General features: G+C 40.5%; 1 protein-coding gene across 1 annotated transcript; it reads right to left on the reverse strand.

Annotated features, from left to right (window-relative positions):
- Positions 1-10,660: 10,660 nt before the first annotated feature.
- On the reverse strand, positions 10,661-11,599 carry LOC101123547 (olfactory receptor 8S1-like). Its single transcript, XM_004007424.5, has one exon. It carries the CDS (start codon positions 11,597-11,599, stop codon positions 10,661-10,663), a length of 939 nt encoding a protein of 312 aa, XP_004007473.3.
- Between the last annotated feature and the right edge of the window lie 5,178 nt (positions 11,600-16,777).

Genomic DNA, 16,777 nt, shown 5'->3' on the forward strand with positions numbered 1-16,777 from the left:
AGTCTTGGTTGCTGTGCATAGGCTTTTTCTAGTTTCAAAGCACGGGCTTTTCATTGCAGTGGCTTCTCTTGTGAAGCACACATTCTAGGCACAAAGGCTCCAGTAGTCGCAGCTCACAGGCTCTGGACTGAGAGCTCAGCAGTTGTGGCTCAGGGGCTTTAGTTGCCGGCGGCATGTGGAATCTTCCTGGATTAGGGATCAAACTTGCATTCCCCTGCCTTGGTAGGTGGATTCTTATGCACTATACCACCAGAGAAGTCCCTGCCCAATATTTTTCTGAGGTGATTGAACCAATTTGCAATTCCACTACCAACATATTATATGTGAGTCTAATTGCTCCACTAATTGAATGACTCTAATTGCTAGAGCCAGACATCCTGGAGTCCAAAGTCAAGTGGGCCTTATGAAACATCCCTACGAACAAAGCTAGTGGAGGTGATAGAATTCCAACTGAGCTCTTTCAAGTCCTGAAAGATGTTGCTGTGAAAGTGCTGCACTCAATATGTCAGCAAATTTGGAAAACTCAGCAGTGACCACAGGACTGGAAAAGGTCAGTTTTCATTCCAATCCCAAAGAATGTTCAAACTACCACACAATTGAACTCATCTCCCATGCTAGCAAAGTAATGCCCAAAATTCTCTAAGGCTTCAACAGTACAGTGAACTTCCAGATGTTCAAGCTGGATTTAGAAAAGGCAGAGGAACCAGAGATCAAATTGCCAACATCTGTTGGATAATAGAAAAAGCAAGAGAGTTCCAGAAAGACATCTGCTTCTGCTTTATTGACTATGCCAAAGCCTTTGACTGTGTGGATCATAACAAACTGTGGAAAAGAATTCTTCAAAAGATGGCAATACCAGACCATGTGACCTGCCTCCTGAGAAATCTGTATGCAGGTCAAGAAGCGACAGTTAGAACTGGACATGGAACAACAAACTGGTTCCGAATTGGAAAAGGAGTACATCAAGGCTGTGTGTTGTCAACCTGCTTACTTAATTTACATGCAGAGTACATCATGAGAAATGCTGGGCTGGAAGAAGCACAAGCTGGAATCAAGATTGTTGGGAGAAATATCAATAACCTCAGATATGCAGATGACACCACCCTTATGGCAGAAAGTGAAGAGGAGCTGAAGAGCCTCTTGATGAAAGTGAAAAAGGAAAGTGAAAAAGCTGGCTTAAAACTCAACATTTGAAAAACTAGAATCATGGCATCCAGTCCCATCACTCCATGGCAAATAGATGGGGAAACAATGGGAATAGTGACAAACTTTATTTTTGGGGGCTCCAAAATCACTGCAGATGGTGACTGCAGCCATGATATTAAAAGATGCTTTCTCCTTGAAAGAAAAGCTGAGGCCAACCTAGACAGCATATTAAAAAGCAGAGACATTACTTTGCCAATAAAGGTCCATCTAGACAAGGCTATGGTTTTTCTAGTAGTCATATATGGATGTGAGAGTTGGACTATAAAGAAAGCTGAGCACCAAAGAATTGATGCTTTTGAACTGTGGTGTTGGAGAAGACTCTTGAGAGTCCCTTGGATTGCAAGGAGATCAAACCAGTCAATCCTAAGGGAAATCAGTCCTAAATATTCATTGGAAGGACTGATGCTGAGGCTGAAACTCCAACACTTTGGCCACCTGATGCAAAGAGCTGACTCATTTGAAAAGACCCTCATGCTGGGAAAGATTGAAGGCAGGAGGAGAAGGGGATGACAGATGGTTGGATGGCATCACCAACTCAGTGGGTATGAATTTGAGCAAGCTCTGGGAGTTGGTGATGGACAGGAAGGCCTGGTGAGCTGCGGTCCATGGGATCACAAAGAGTTGGACAAGACTGAGTGACTGAACTGAACTGAACTGAACTGCACTGATTTGTTATTGTTGTTGTTCAGTCGCTCACTTATGTTTTACTCTTTGCAACCCATGGGCTGCAGCATGCCAGGCTTCCCTGTCTTTCACCACGTCTCTGAGCTTGCTCAAATTCCATTTGAGTCAATGATGCTATCCAACCATCTTGTCCTCTGTCGTCCCCTTCTTCTCCTACCTTCACTCTTTCCCAGGATCAGGGTCTTTTCTAATCAATCATTTCTTTGCATCAGGTGGCCAAAGTATTGGAGCTCCAGCTTTAGAATCAGTCCTCCCAATGAATAAGCAGGACTGATTTCCTTTAGGATTGACTGGTTTGATATCCTTGCAGTCCAAGGGACTCTCAAGAGTCTTCTCCAACACCACAGTTCAAAAGCATCAATTCTTTGGTGCTCAGCCTTCTTTATGGTCCAACTCTCACATGCGTACATGACTATTGGAAAAAACATAGCTTTGACTAGAAAGACTTTTGTTGGCAAAGTAATGTCTCTGCTTTTAAATATGCTGTCTAGGTTGGTCATAGCTTTTCTTCCAAGGAGCAAGTGTCTTTAAATTTCATGTCTGCAGTCACCATCTGCAGTGATTTTGGAGCCTAAGAAAATAAAGTCTATCTTTGCTTTCACTTCTTCCCCATCTATTTGCCATGAAGTGATGGGACTGGATGTCCTGATCTCTGTTTTTCCAATGTTGAGTTTTAATCCAGCTTTTTCACTCTCCTCTTTCACTTTCATCAAGAATTTTCACAAGATGTACTCCACATTTAAATTAAGTAAGCAGGGTGACAATATACAGCTTTGATGTACTCCTTTCCCAATTTGGAACCAGTCTGTTGTTCCATGGTTGGTTCTGTTGCTTCTTAACCTGTATACAGGTGTTTTAGGAGGCAGGTAAGGTGATCTGGTATTCCCATCTCTTTCAGAATTTTCCACAGTTTGTTGTGATCCACACAGTCAAAAGCTTTCATGTAGTCAGTGAAGGACAAGTAGATGTTTTCCTGGAATTCCCTAACTTTTTCTGTGATACAGTGGATGTTGGCAATTTGATCACTAGTTCCTCTGCCTTTTCTAAACCCAACTTGTACACCTGGAAGTTCTTGGTACACTTACTGTTGAAGCCCAGCTTGAAGGATTCTGAGCATTACCTTGCTAGCATGTGAATGAGTGCAATTGTGTAGTAGCTTGAACATTCTTTGGCATTGCCCTTCTTTGGGACTGGAATGAAAACTGACATTTTCCAGTCCTGTGGCCCCTGCTGAGTTTTCCAAATTTGCTGGCATATTGAGTGCAGCACTTTCACAGCATCATCTTTTATGATTTGAAATAACTCAGCTGGAGTTCCATCACCTCTACTAACTTTGTTCATAGTAATGTTTCTTAAGACCTGCTTGACTTCACACTCCAGAATGTCTGGCTCTAAGTGAGTGATCACACCATCGTGGTTATCCAGGTCAATAAGATCATTATTGGCACTTCTTCTTAACCTCTTCTGCTTCTGTTAGGTCCATACCATTTGTGTCCTTTATTGTGCCCATCTTTGCATGATATATTCCCTTTGTATCTCTGATTTTCTTGTAGAAATCTCTAGTATTTCTCATTCTATTATTTCCTTCTTTTTCTTTGCACTGTTCACTTAGGAAGTCTTTCTTATTCTCTCCTTGCTATTCTTTGGAACTCTGCATTCAGATGCGTATATCTTTCCTTTACTTCTTTGCCTCTTGCTTCTTTTTCTCTGCTATTTGTAAGGCCTCCTCAGACAACCATTTTGTCTTGTTACATTTCTTTTTTCTTGGGGATAGTTTTGGTCACCTCCTCCTGTATAGTGTTATGAACCTCTGTCCATAGTTCTTTAGGCACTCTATCAGATCTAATCCCTTGAATCTGTTTTTCACTTCCACTGTATAATCATAAGGGATTTGATTTAGTTCATACCTGAATGGCCTAGTGGTTTTCCCTACTTTCTTCAATTTAGGTCTGAATTTTGCAGTAAGGTGTTCATGATGTGAATCATAGTCAGCCTCCAGTCTTGTTTTTGGTGACTCTATAGAGTTTCTCCATCTTTGGTTGTGAAGAATATAATCAGATTTTTGTATTGACCTTCTTTTGATGTTGTGTGTAGAGTCGTCTCTTGTGTTGTTGGAAGAGGGTATAAGCTTTGACCAATGTGTTCTCTAGGGAAGACTCTCTTAGCCTTTGCCCTCCTTCATTTTGTGCTGTAAGGCCAAAGTTGCCTATTACCCCAGGTATATCCTGACTTTCTACTTTTGCTTTCCAGTCCCCTATGATGTAAAGGGCATCTTTTTTGTTTTATTTCTAGAATGTCTTATAGGTCTTCATAGAACCATTCAACTTTGTCTTCTTTGATGTTAGTGTTTGGGGCATAAACTTGGATCGCTGTGATATTGAATGGTTTGGCTCTGAAAAGAGCCGAAATCACTCTGTCATTTTTGAGATTGTACCCAGGTACTGCATTTTGGACTGTTTTGCTTACTGTGAGGTCTACTCCATTTCTTCTAAGGGGTTGTTGCCCACAGTAGTAGATATAAAGGTCATTTGAATTAAATTCTCCCATTCCTGTCCATTTTGTGTGATGTGCTTAGTTGCTTGGTTGTGACCTGCCAGGCTTTCCTGTCCTTGGGAATTCTGCAAGCAAGAATACTGGAGTGGGTCTCCATGCCCTCCTCCAGGGGATCTTCCCAACCCAGGGATCAAATCCAGGTCTCCCACATTGCAGGTGGATTCTTTACTGACTGAGCCACAGGGACATCCCCAAAATACTAGAGTGGGTAGCCTATGTTTTTTCCAGGGGGTCTTCCCAACCCAGGAATAGAACTGGGGTCTCCTGCTTTACAGGCAGATTCTTTGCCATCTGAGCTACCAGGGAAACCCTTGTCCATTTTAGTTCACTGATTCCTAAAATGTCTGTGTTCACTCTTGTCATCTCCTGTTTGACCACTTCCAATTTACCTTGATTCATGGACCTAACATTCCAGATTCCTGTGCAATATTGTTCTTTACATCATTGGACTTTACTTTACCTCCAGACATACCTACAACTGGGGGTCATTTCCACTTTGGTTCAGCCTCTTCATTCCTTCTGGTGCTATTTCTCTGCTCTTCTCCAGTAGCATATTGGACACCTGCTGACCTGGAGGGTTCATCATTCAGTGTCATATCTTTCTGCCTTTTCATGCTGTTCATGGGGTTCTCAAGGCAAGAATGCTGAAGTGGTTTGCCATTCCCTTCTCCAGTGGACCATGTTTTGTTAGAACTCTGCACCATGACCTGTCCATCTTGGGTGGCCCCACATGGCATGGCTCTGTTTCATTCAGTTACACAAAGCTGTGATCCATGTGACCAAACATTTCCAACCTGTGGTGAATGGGAAGAGAAACTTGTATAAGGGAATGCGTTGGCATATGCAAATTGAAGTATAAGGGCACAATGTCAAGTACAGGAAGTGTGCAGGTACTTTGCTGTTGTGATGTCGTTGGTATATTAAAGAGATAAAATGAGACTTGTGTTAGGCACATACCATCCCAAGGCCAGAGTCTTTATGGCATTGTTATTATTATTTATTAATGGCTTTATTAAAGGACATATCTCCTTCACCAAGTAGGTAAATTGTGCCAAAAACCAGGCCCAGGTTATGAGTATGACAGAAACTGAATTATGAAGAAGGCTGTATTCATGTAACTTCTATGTTAAATTCAGGGTCCCACTAGGAAAAGACTAGGACCACAACATGTGGGATGAGGATACCTGGACAGATATGCTTGAGACACTGAATCTCTGAAGGGGACCACAGAATTAACCTACTAATGCTTGCTAGAAAAAACCAGCTTCTCTTTGCTCAGAGGCTGTAATGGTTAGTTTTGTGTCAATTTAACTAGAATTGTGTTTTAGGCACTATTAGGAAATATTTGCTAATTATATTAGTAGAGATACTGGTGTTGTGGTTATCCTAAAATATTCATAGTTTTATAAATGCATATTAAATGTTTAGAAGTGAAAAAAAAAACTAGTATATGGATCCCAGCTGTTTAATCAAACATCTGTCTAGATGCTCCTGTGAAAGTATTTTTTAGATATAACATTTAAACTGTTGACTGTGACTAAAGCAGATTCTCCTCCATAGTGTGGACAGGCCTCAAAAAACTGAAGGCTGTAAGAGCAAAGACTGAGGTTTCCCAAAGAGGAAGGAGTTCTCCTCAGGACTGGAACATAGAAACCCTGTCTGAAATTCCAGCCTGCTGGCCTGCCCTGTGGATTTTGGCCTCAAAATTACAACATGAAGCCTCACCTGAATACGCCAGCTTGCTCTACAAATTCCAGATTTGTTAAGCCACACAAGTGTGTGAGTCAGTGCCTTAGAATTCACCATGTCTGTGTCTGTCTCTCCTATTGGCTCTGTTTCTTTGGAGACCCATTACTAACGCAGAGACCAAGCAAAGCTTTGCTTTCGGTAGATGCCTTGGAAGATGTTGCTTGTCCTCTGCCACCTCCCCCATGGCTTCGAGACTTATAAATGGCTGGTTGCTCAGTCGTGTCCAACTCTTTGCAGCCCCCTGGACTGTGGCCTGCCAGGCTCCTCTGTCCACTGGATTCTCTAGATAAGAATACTGGAGTGAACTGCCATTCCCTTCTCCAGAGGATCTTCCCGACCTAGGGATCGAACTCAGATCTCCTGCATTGCATGTAGATTCTTTACCATCTGAGCTACGGGGAAGATCCTTGAGACTTATAGTGGGGGTTAATTCCCATCATGACTGGAGTGGGGGAAATACTGCCTTGATATGAAAGGAAGGGAATTATTCACTAAAGTATTTGTAGGACATGGGCAATAGGTACCTGTACGAAGTATGAGAACGTTCATGAAACAAATGTTTTTGGTTGTTTAGTTTTCCCATTGATTTCAGTTTAAAATACATATGTAAAGTGATTAAGTGCAACCATTTTAAAGGGACAGCTTGGTGAATTTTGATAAGTGTACACTTTGTAACCACTACAGAGACCAAGTCCAAAACCTTTCATCTGCCTGAAAAGATTCCTCTTGATACTTCCTGGTCAATCCATTCTCTATAGGAAACTGCTGTTCTGATTTCATCGTGAATGAATTTATGAAATTATTACTTTTCCTGACTATTTTAAAATGCAAGTTTTATTATTAGTCAGGTATGGTAAAGTCAGCAGATAGGAGACAATTTTTTATTGAAAAGATAATTTATTACTTATAGGACCACACAGGGAGGCCTTGGACTGGTCAGGAGGCAGAGAGAGTGAGAGGAAAATGTGGGTAACAGGCTTTATTGTGTTTTTTGTAGGAAGAGATGAATAAGGCAGTGTAAGCAAGTTTAGGATAGAATAATTTGAATTATTTCAGTGGAATCTGGGTTTAAGGGGCTGTCTCTTGTTGTCTGGTACCTGGCCCTGAAGTGATTAGAGCATGTAGATAGTGGCCTGCAATGTGATTGTTAAATAAAGGAGGCAGTTGAGGGTATGGGTTCTTGATTAATTAGATTACATCTGAAAAATGTGTTGATCAGGTGAGTTGTTTATTGTTCCTAGGACCCAGCTAACCCTGGGTGGATAGTCTCTCCAAGGTCAGCAAGATTTGAAGATGTCAAAGTATCAGGAAAAATAAAATGTAACATCCAGTTATAAGATGAGTAAGTTTGGGGAATCTAAAAGACAGCATGACCCAGAGGGATGGTACGGGGAGGGAGGTGGGAGCGGGGTTCAGGATGGGGAACACGTGTACATCCGTGGTGGATTCATATTGATGTATGGCAGAACAATACAATATTGTAAAGTAATTAGCCTCCAATTAAAATAAATAAATTAAAAAAATAAAACTTAAGAGGGCAGAAAAAAAAAGACAGCATGGTGATTATAGTTAATAATACTATATTTTATACTTGGTTGCTAAGAAAATGTATCTCAAATACTCAGACCTTAAAAAATGAATGGTAAGGATGTGAATTGATGGAGATGGTAAACATTTTGCAACATGTAAGTGTATCAAATCATCACATTGTACACCTCTGGAATCAAGATTGCCGGGAGAAATATCAATAACCTCAGATATGCAGATGATACCACCCTATGGCAGAAAGTGAAGAGGAACTAAAGAGCCTCTTGACAAAAGTGAAAGAGGAGAGTGAAAAACTTGGCTTAAAGCTCAACATTCAGAAAACGAAGATCATGGCATCTGGTCCCATCACTTCATGAGAAATAGATGGGGAAACCGTGGAAACAGTGTCAGACTTTATTTTTTTGGGCTCCAAAATCACTGCAGATGGTGACTGCACCATGAAATTAAAAGACGCTTACTCCTTGGAAGAAAAGTTATGACCAACCTAGATAGGATATTCAAAAGCAGAGATATTACTTTGCCGACTAAGGTCCATCTAGTCAAGACTATGGTTTTTCCAGTGGTCATGTATGGATGTGAGAGTTGGACTGTGAAGAAGGCTGAGCGCCAAAGAATTGATGCTTTTGAACAGTGGTGTTGGAGAAGACTCTTGAGAATCCCTTGGACTGCAAGGAGATCCAACCAGTCCATTCTGAAGGAGATCAGCCCTGGGATTTCTTTGGAAGGACTGATGCTAAAGCTGAAATTCCAGTACTTTGGCCACCTCATGCGAAGAGTTGACTCATTGGAAAAGACTCTGATGCTGGGAGGGATTGGGGGCAGGAGGAGAAGGGGACGACAGAGGATGAGATGGCTGGATGGCATCACTGACTCGATGGACGTGAGTCTGAGTGAACTCCGGGAGTTGGTGATGGACAGGGAGGCCTGGCGTGCTGCGATTCATGGGGTCACAAAGAGTCGGATACGACTGAGTGACTGAACTGAACTGAACTGAACTTATACAGAATTATATGTCAATTATATCTCAGTAAAGGCGAGGAAAAGAAATTAAGAAAATAGAAACATGATCAATTCACTGTCTTTAACCTCATATAAATAAACAAGTACCCATTATATCTGGCTTCTGTTACATAGTGTCTGTGAGATTTATTCACTTATTGTTTGCAGTTTAAAAATTTTTCTGTATTATGTTTCATTGTATAAATATACTACATGTATGAATTTATTTATCTGTTCTCCAAGTGATGGACATTTATGTTTATTATAGATTTTGGCTGCAATAATAAACTGTTATGACTATTCTATTAATGTCTTTTCTGGACATGTTTACTCATTTCTTTTCATATTTACCTAAAAATATAATTAATGAATCTTAGAGTAGACATATAGTGTGCAATTAGTAGATACTGCCCACTATTTTTCTGAAGTGATTGAACCTATTTACAATTCCACCACCAATATATGTGAGTCTGATTGCTCCACTGCCTCATCAAGTCTTGAATATATCCAGTATTTTAATTTTAGAATTAGAATCATTTCATTTATATAGAGTTCAAGAACAGAATATACAAATAGCTTTGCTGCTGCTGCTGCTGCTAAGTCGCTTCAGTCATGTCCAACTCTGCGCGACCCCATAGACGGCAGTCCACCGGGCTCCCCCATCCCTGGGATTCTCCAGGTAAGAACACTGGAGTGGGTTGCCATTTCCTTCTTCAATGCATGAAAGTGAAAGGTGAAAGTGAAGTCGCTCAGTCGTGTCTGACTCTTAGCGACCCCGTGGACTGCAGCCCATCAGGCTCCTCCATCCATGGGATTTTCCAGACAAGAGTACTGGAGTGGGGTGCCATTGCCTTCTCCAACAAATAGCTCTACAAAACAAATAGCTATGTTATGTGTTGTAAAAAACATAATGCCTAGAGTAAAACCCAATATATGAAGATGACATATTCAATAGAAGGAAAAAAGAAAGAAAAAGAAAGATTGAATCACTAATGGTTCTATGGAATCAAGACTAGAACTCTGGATTTCCAGATTGCTTGTAAATTCAATATTTTTCTTTTGTTGATTGCATAAAACTGTAAGGGAAGAGTATGTCTAAAAATATATCCTATATTTAAGCATCTTTTATATCATTTAGTTAATTTTTTGACTTTAATTGTATTTGCTCTAACTACTCATCAAGTTTAATCCTGAGTGAATGTATCTTTTTCTGCCTGAAGCATATTTTTTGTTTACTTAACAGTGGCTAGTATATAGAAATAGTACTGATTGTATTAATATTAATTTTTTGCCTATTAAATTCTTTGGAGTACCAATAAGTTTATTTTCCTATGAGGAGTTTTTAGGCTTTCCATAGAATTATGTCATCTTCAAATATTCATAGGTTCTACTTCTTCTATGGAAATTTAAATACCAGATCTTATCTTCATATGAATACATTGTAGAGAAATTGCATAATTCTGATAAGTAATAAGAGCTTATAATAAATTTTTTCTGGTTATTTCAAATGTCATTCTCCCAATCTGACATTTTATTATGAAGCATTTATCAAATACAGGAAGAATGATTTGAATCTTTTTTTATGAATCATTTTAAGTAGAAATTCTTGTGACTTTTATGCCTTTTGAGAATTCGAATAATCCCTATTTTTTTCCCCCTAATAATCATGTTTTATTATTGATGGGCTTTGTTTAAGTGTTTCTTTACATTGTGTCCCACTTCGGTACAGCATAGAATTTCCAAATAGGGTCTCAAAAGTGAGGGTTCCTTTGTGATCATTACCTGGGATATTCAGGGAAGCCGTGTGTTCTTTCCTGAGTCCTACTTGACTCTGTGTAGGGGGAGAGGTTGGAAACAGAACAGGAGGGAACACAAGAAGAAATTTAGTCTTTCCAGGTATGCTGGGTAAATGTGACTTAGTTCAACCTGTGCAATAGTGCAGATATTTCCCCAAAGTCCTTTTCAGAGCTCCCTTTACCTCCTTGTTTTTGAAGCTGTAGATAAGGGGATTCAGCATGGGTGTGATCACACTGTATTGTAAGGAAGAGAGCAAATCCAGGGAGGAACCAGAGGAAGGCATGAGATAGCGAAGCATACCTGACCCAAAGAACAGGATCACTGTGATGAGGTGGGAGGAGCAGGTGGAGAAGGCCTTGCTCCTGCCTGTGGTAGAGCTGATGCTCAGGATGGTGGAGACAATGCGAGCATAAGAGAAGATTATTGGGAGGAAGGTTCCAAATCCATGGAGTAAGATTGAGCAGATCAAGATACTGATATTGATGGAGATATCAGAGCAAGACAGGGGGAAGAGGGAGGGCAGCTCACAGGTGTAGTGGTGGATAGTTTGGGCCTCACAGAAGTCCAGGTTAACAGCCAAAAGCACAATGATGACTGCATCAAGAGAGGCCAGACCCCACGAAATCAACACGAGCCTCACACAGAGCTGGTTGCTCATCACCTGGCTATAGAGCAGCGGGTGGCAGACTGCAGCATAGCGGTCATAGGCCATGGCAGAGAGCAGACAGACTTCAGTCCCTGGAGCAATAAACACAAAGAAGACCTGAGCCAGGCAGCCCTCTATGGAGATAGTCTTCCTCTCAGACAGGAGGTCCTTCAGGAGCTTGGGCACAGTGACAGAGGAGAAGCAGAGGTCTAGGAATGATAGATGACTCAAGAAGAAGTACATGGGCGTGTGGAGGTGGGAGTCAGCCCTGATCAGCAGCAGCATCGTCAGGTTCCCCATCACGGTCAGGAGGTAAATCACAAGGAAGAGCACAAAGAGCAGAGCCTGGATGTGGGGGTCATCTGACAGCCCAGTGAGGATGAACTCGGTGATGGTGCTGTGGTTCCTCAAGGCCATTTGTGGAGGCTGTTTCCTTGAAGGACAATAGAAAGAGAAATGAGATCACTTGTCATTGTCCCTTTCCTTTATGTCATCATCACTTTTCCTCACCATCCCTCCCTGGTCTCCCCGAATACTGTGTGATAACATCTCAAACTTGCCCTCACTGTGTGTATGTTGATTTTTTATATTTGTTTTTGTGTCATAGTCTTCACATACTTCAGAGAATCCTATCCTTTTTCCATAGAGTTTTAACTGAAAAAATGATTGTATCTGGCTCATCTACTCATATATAGTATTTCATTTCAGTTGAATTCTTCATATAGTTTAGAAATCCTTATAATCACTTAGTTTTGAAAACCATTATCTGCAGCAGTTGTTCTAAATCTTCTCTCAGCTCCTTGTTCCCCAATCATTATTTCTTTGCTCATGGTCATCTAGTAGCTTTTAAATTTAATAGGATATTAATTTTTAATGAGATTTTTATGTATAGGGTCTATACTTAATCACTTTCAATTTATTCTTACTGTGATTTTGTCATTTATTTTAGCAGTCACTCATGTCCATTTTATTCATGATGAAACTGATATCCATGAAGATTTTATAATGACACGTTGAGAAACAGTATAAGAACCAGGAAATGAATTCAATTATTTTGGCTAAGTCAGATCTAATTTTAGTGCATGGCATCATAGACTGTTTTCCTACTCTTACAGTTGGAGTTCATCTTTGTTTTTCCTTAACTTTTCAAAGTTTTAAGTTACTTTTGATGTCAGATTGGTTTGTATTTCCGTCTATGTTTATACTACTTTTCTCTACTTCAAATGTCCTCCTTCTTAATTTAGTTGATCTACATTCTCATGGCCCTTCCAGCCTGAGCTTTTCTCTTGTACCCTGTCTTGATTGCTCCCTACTGCTCTCTGTTCAAATGCTAGGTTCCCTGTGTTATGTCAGAGTCTGAAATTTGCTTCTTTTCTCATTTGATGTTTAACACACATCTCAGTTTTTCCCTCCACACTGTGAACCCCTTGTGAACATGGATCCCATCATAATAACAGCAATCATAACCCACCAGTTCTTATACTTCATTTCCATTCTGTGTTAGCTTCAGTTATGCCTTTAGTATGAGTCTAGAAACTTCTATATGGTATTTCATGGGTGTCTCAGACAAGACTCCCACACCTCCAAGCATAATTTCCTTCCTTTTTTTTCCCCAAATGTCCAAATAGCACTAATGCCTGGCAGAAGTTCTGCTACTGAATTTCAAGGATGCTGTTATCAACATGGATCATGTTATTTCATGTCACTGCAAAATTCCTGATGATATATCACTCTTCAGAGGGTACAGACCTTTTGCAATAATGGAAGAAGCTCCTTCCAGTTTTGATATGGGTGCATTATTCCTTTATTGCTCTTTGAGGGTTGGATGAAATGTTACTACAGTTTTTTCTTAACCATAATTTTCATCCTCTTGCCCTTAGTCTCACTTAGTTGTTCATGAGGACCAGGATGGTGAGAAGTACATTTGGGAAGGGATGCTATACTCTGGATAATTTTGAATCCTAATTCATAGTTCTATGTACCAGGGCATGTCTCATAATATGAAGATTCCTGCCTGTCTTGGTCATTTTAGGCTGACTGACCAGTTTTCTTCTTTTGTTTAGCACTCTACCATCTAACTCAAGGTAACTTTCTGAATTCACAAAAATGTTAAAATTGCTTTTTTTCACAGAGCACCTGTTTTTGGTCACTCTGTCCTTGCCAGCAATCTATGACCATAAACTGAATAATCAGGAGAAGCTTAAATTTTGATCACATTAACAAAGCTATCAGCTTAAGCCCATCTTAAATTAGTGAATGTTACCTGGGGGTCTGGACAAACAGTGCAATGCTTACCTTTGTGTATCTGTAGAACCTGGATCCAGTATTAATGAAGCATTGGCAACTGAAGAATTTACTTTTGAGGATTATGCATGGATAAATACATAAATATTGCTGAAAGCAAAATTTTCTCATGAAACGTATTAAAGCAAATTAAAATAATGAATTGGACTTAGTTTTTTTTTTTTTTTGCAAAGCTTAACTATTTTAAAGTACCTCAATTATTTGGATATTTTCAACCTATTCTGAAAATCGTGTTCATCATTCCACCTTTATTCACAGGGAGACCTGACCACAGTGTCCATGGCAGACTCAGGGCCTCACAGTAGGTAAGACTATGTCTGGAATCTCTTGTATTTAGTCAGTGTGATATTTCTGGAAAACTCTTTTCTCTCTTCTCTTGCATCCATATTTACTGTGCATGAAGACATCAATTGCTGCATTGTGTGATTTAGAGGGTATCACAGAGAAAGGAGGCGACCTAACTTCCCCATCCTAGACGACACCTGACACAGATGTAGTCAGTTTCTTTAAACCCTGATAAAATCTTTCCATTCAATTCTGGATCAAAGCATTCAGTTACAAGTTTTCATTTACTTACCAAGCGGATGATACTGGCATCACTTCATGCTGAACTGTGAGAGGCTGAGTCTGATTTTTTGCGAGAGTAAAAATACAAGAAAACTGTGGAAAGTGAAGGGTGGGGCAGTTAATCATGGTGAACGGCAAACTTTGTGAAAAGATAATTTCAGAGATGTTCTAGACAAGCCTTGCCCACAGCAGTTGTTTACAGACATTTTTGGAATGAATTCATGCATTAATGACGTGTGTATGTGTAGGGTCAGTCTGGACAGGTTGGCTCAAGGGACCTCAAAGCTTAGGGGCAAATTCAGACTTTATGTGCATGAGGGAGGTATTTGATCAGCAGAGAAAGATAGAAATGTTAGAATTAGTCAGAGACTCAAGACAACTTCACCCACTGGAGACTGTTCTCAGAGCTGTCTGCTTCTACGCTCCCTCACACTATTCACACTGCCTCCATGGGAAGTAGCCGAAAATATGTCCTGCCATCACCCTAATGGAATTCTTGCCAATTAGGGGGAATTAGTAGCCCTAGAAATCCAGTATCTATCTGTGACACCTCATTCCAGGTGTCAACTTTCTGCAGTGAGAGGATTTATGCCCAGGTTGTAAGATACACTGGCCCTCAGTGTTGTGCGTGGAGGGAAGAGAGAAATTTCTGATAAGCTGTGCAAGGCACTGGAACAATTGGAACAATTGCATCTTTGGGAGAGTAGTGATACCTGGGTACCCTCCAAGGAAGGTACCATTCCAAGGAGTGGGAAGTTACCATCTCTAGCTCAGCAGCCAGGGATGGGCATAGTAGGAACCTCAGACTTTTGAATGAATGGAATGTGTCATCAAGTGACTGTGGTTAGGAGTGGAGGAGAGGATCATCAGCAGATTAAAACTCATAGAGAACTTTCCAGGAATGAAAATATGGGACCATCAGAAAATGAAGGAGGATATTACTGGGTCTTTGACATTTTCAGTGGGAATAGCTCCAGAGTTTTCTGTCTTTCCTTTCACAAGTTGACACATCAGTGGTAAAGTCTCTCCATGGGAGAACCTGTGTCACAGGAGTATGATACTTGATATACCAGATGGCCTTTTCTTTTTGTTGCCAATGAGTAATGAGCATTTGAGTAGTTCAACTTCTCAGTATTGGAAATATCACAGATTCTGGATTATTCTTCTGCATATCTTAAAGAAGTATCATTCTGTAATACTGGCCACTATATGAAAGGAGAAAAACAATCTTACTAAAGAAGCTCAAATTCTGTACAACTCACATACATTTCACTTTCATGCACTGGAGAAGGAAATGGTAACCCACTCCAGTGTTCTTGCCTGGAGAATCCCAGGGACGGGGGAGCCTGGTGGGCTGCTGTCTATGGGGTCGCACAGAGTCGGACACGACTGAAGCGACGTAGCAGCAGCAGCAGCAGCACATACATTTCTTGAAAAATCTTCTCTTATGACATCAAGTGCAGTAATGTGCCTTCTTTTCATTTATTTCCTTTGTGGTTCTGAATGCTATTCTAAGGGCATCACTTAAAGAACTTTTTATGGAACCAATCAGAAGGCCATCTGTGCTCATGCAGTCACAGAGGGGTTGGGTCATGCACCCAGGGGAAGCTGGGCCACTGCCCTGTATTCGTTGAAGTCTCGTTCTGATGCCAAACTTTGGACTCACTAAGCTCACAGTTTTCAGTTAACCAGAAAGTCAACTTTATTAGAAGGCACATAGGATCCTCTTCAGGGCCGTGGTTGAAATTTCTCACTTAAGTCAATCATTGAAAGCCTGGAAGAAGGTATTATTAGGTTGTTAGTCACTAATCATGTTTGACTCTTTTGTGACCCCATGGACTGTAGCTCACCAGGCTCCTCTGTCCATGGGATTTTCCATAGAAGAATATTGGAGTGGGTTGCCATTTCCTTCTCCAGGGCATCTTCCCAACCCAGGGATAAAACCTGGGTCTCCCACATTGTAGGCAGCTTCTTTACCACCTGAGCCACCAAGGTTAGCTGGGGCAGAAAAGGGGAGAATAAGAAATGGATTAAAATAACTAATTTGCTGAAAAAGGGACATTTTCCTAATGACCATATGGGACTGTGAAGGCCCTCTAGGAATTCTCAGTGGCTCGGAGGTATCACATATCACTGAACTCCAGGTCATTTTCTACTGTAGATGAGAGTTTTTCTTTATACATCAAGATTGTCCTTTACATTGATTAAATGAGAGGCGATAACCCCACCTAGGAAAATTATTGGGCCTTGGTTTTATAGAGTTTCTATAGTTCAAGCATACAATGAATTTTTAAATACTAAGTTAAAAAGTTAATAGTTCAAGAATATAATGAATTAGTATTAATAATTTCTGCCATATGTTATTAGAATGTCTAAAGTCAATTTAGACATTTCGTTTTGATTTCTTATCTGAGATATGTTAGATCACATTGTCAACATTTGAATGGACTTGCATACAACTAAAAAACACAGAGGACGTACATGTCTCTTAATTTAATTAACGCCGTGTATGGCCAACAGATATTTGTTCATTGGGTACTTCCTCATTTTGTTGTCGTGTGCTTGGTACTGACAGCTGATGGGCTTCCTGATAAATAATACATGTTTCTTGTCATTCATTTAAGCCCTCCTAGATGGAAATCAGGGGCTTCCCTGATAGCTCAGTTGGTAAAGAATCCACCTGCAGTGTGCCTGGCTTCAACCCCTGGGTTGGGAAGATTCCCT

This window comes from Ovis aries, chromosome 3 (assembly GCF_016772045.2).
Source record: "Ovis aries strain OAR_USU_Benz2616 breed Rambouillet chromosome 3, ARS-UI_Ramb_v3.0, whole genome shotgun sequence".
NCBI lineage: Eukaryota > Metazoa > Chordata > Mammalia > Artiodactyla > Bovidae > Ovis > Ovis aries.

Excerpts from the sequence above, each read along its gene's own strand:
- LOC101123547 (XM_004007424.5), bottom strand. The coding sequence starts at position 11,599 with ATGGCCTTGAGGAACCACAGCACCATCACCGAGTTCATCCTCACTGGG.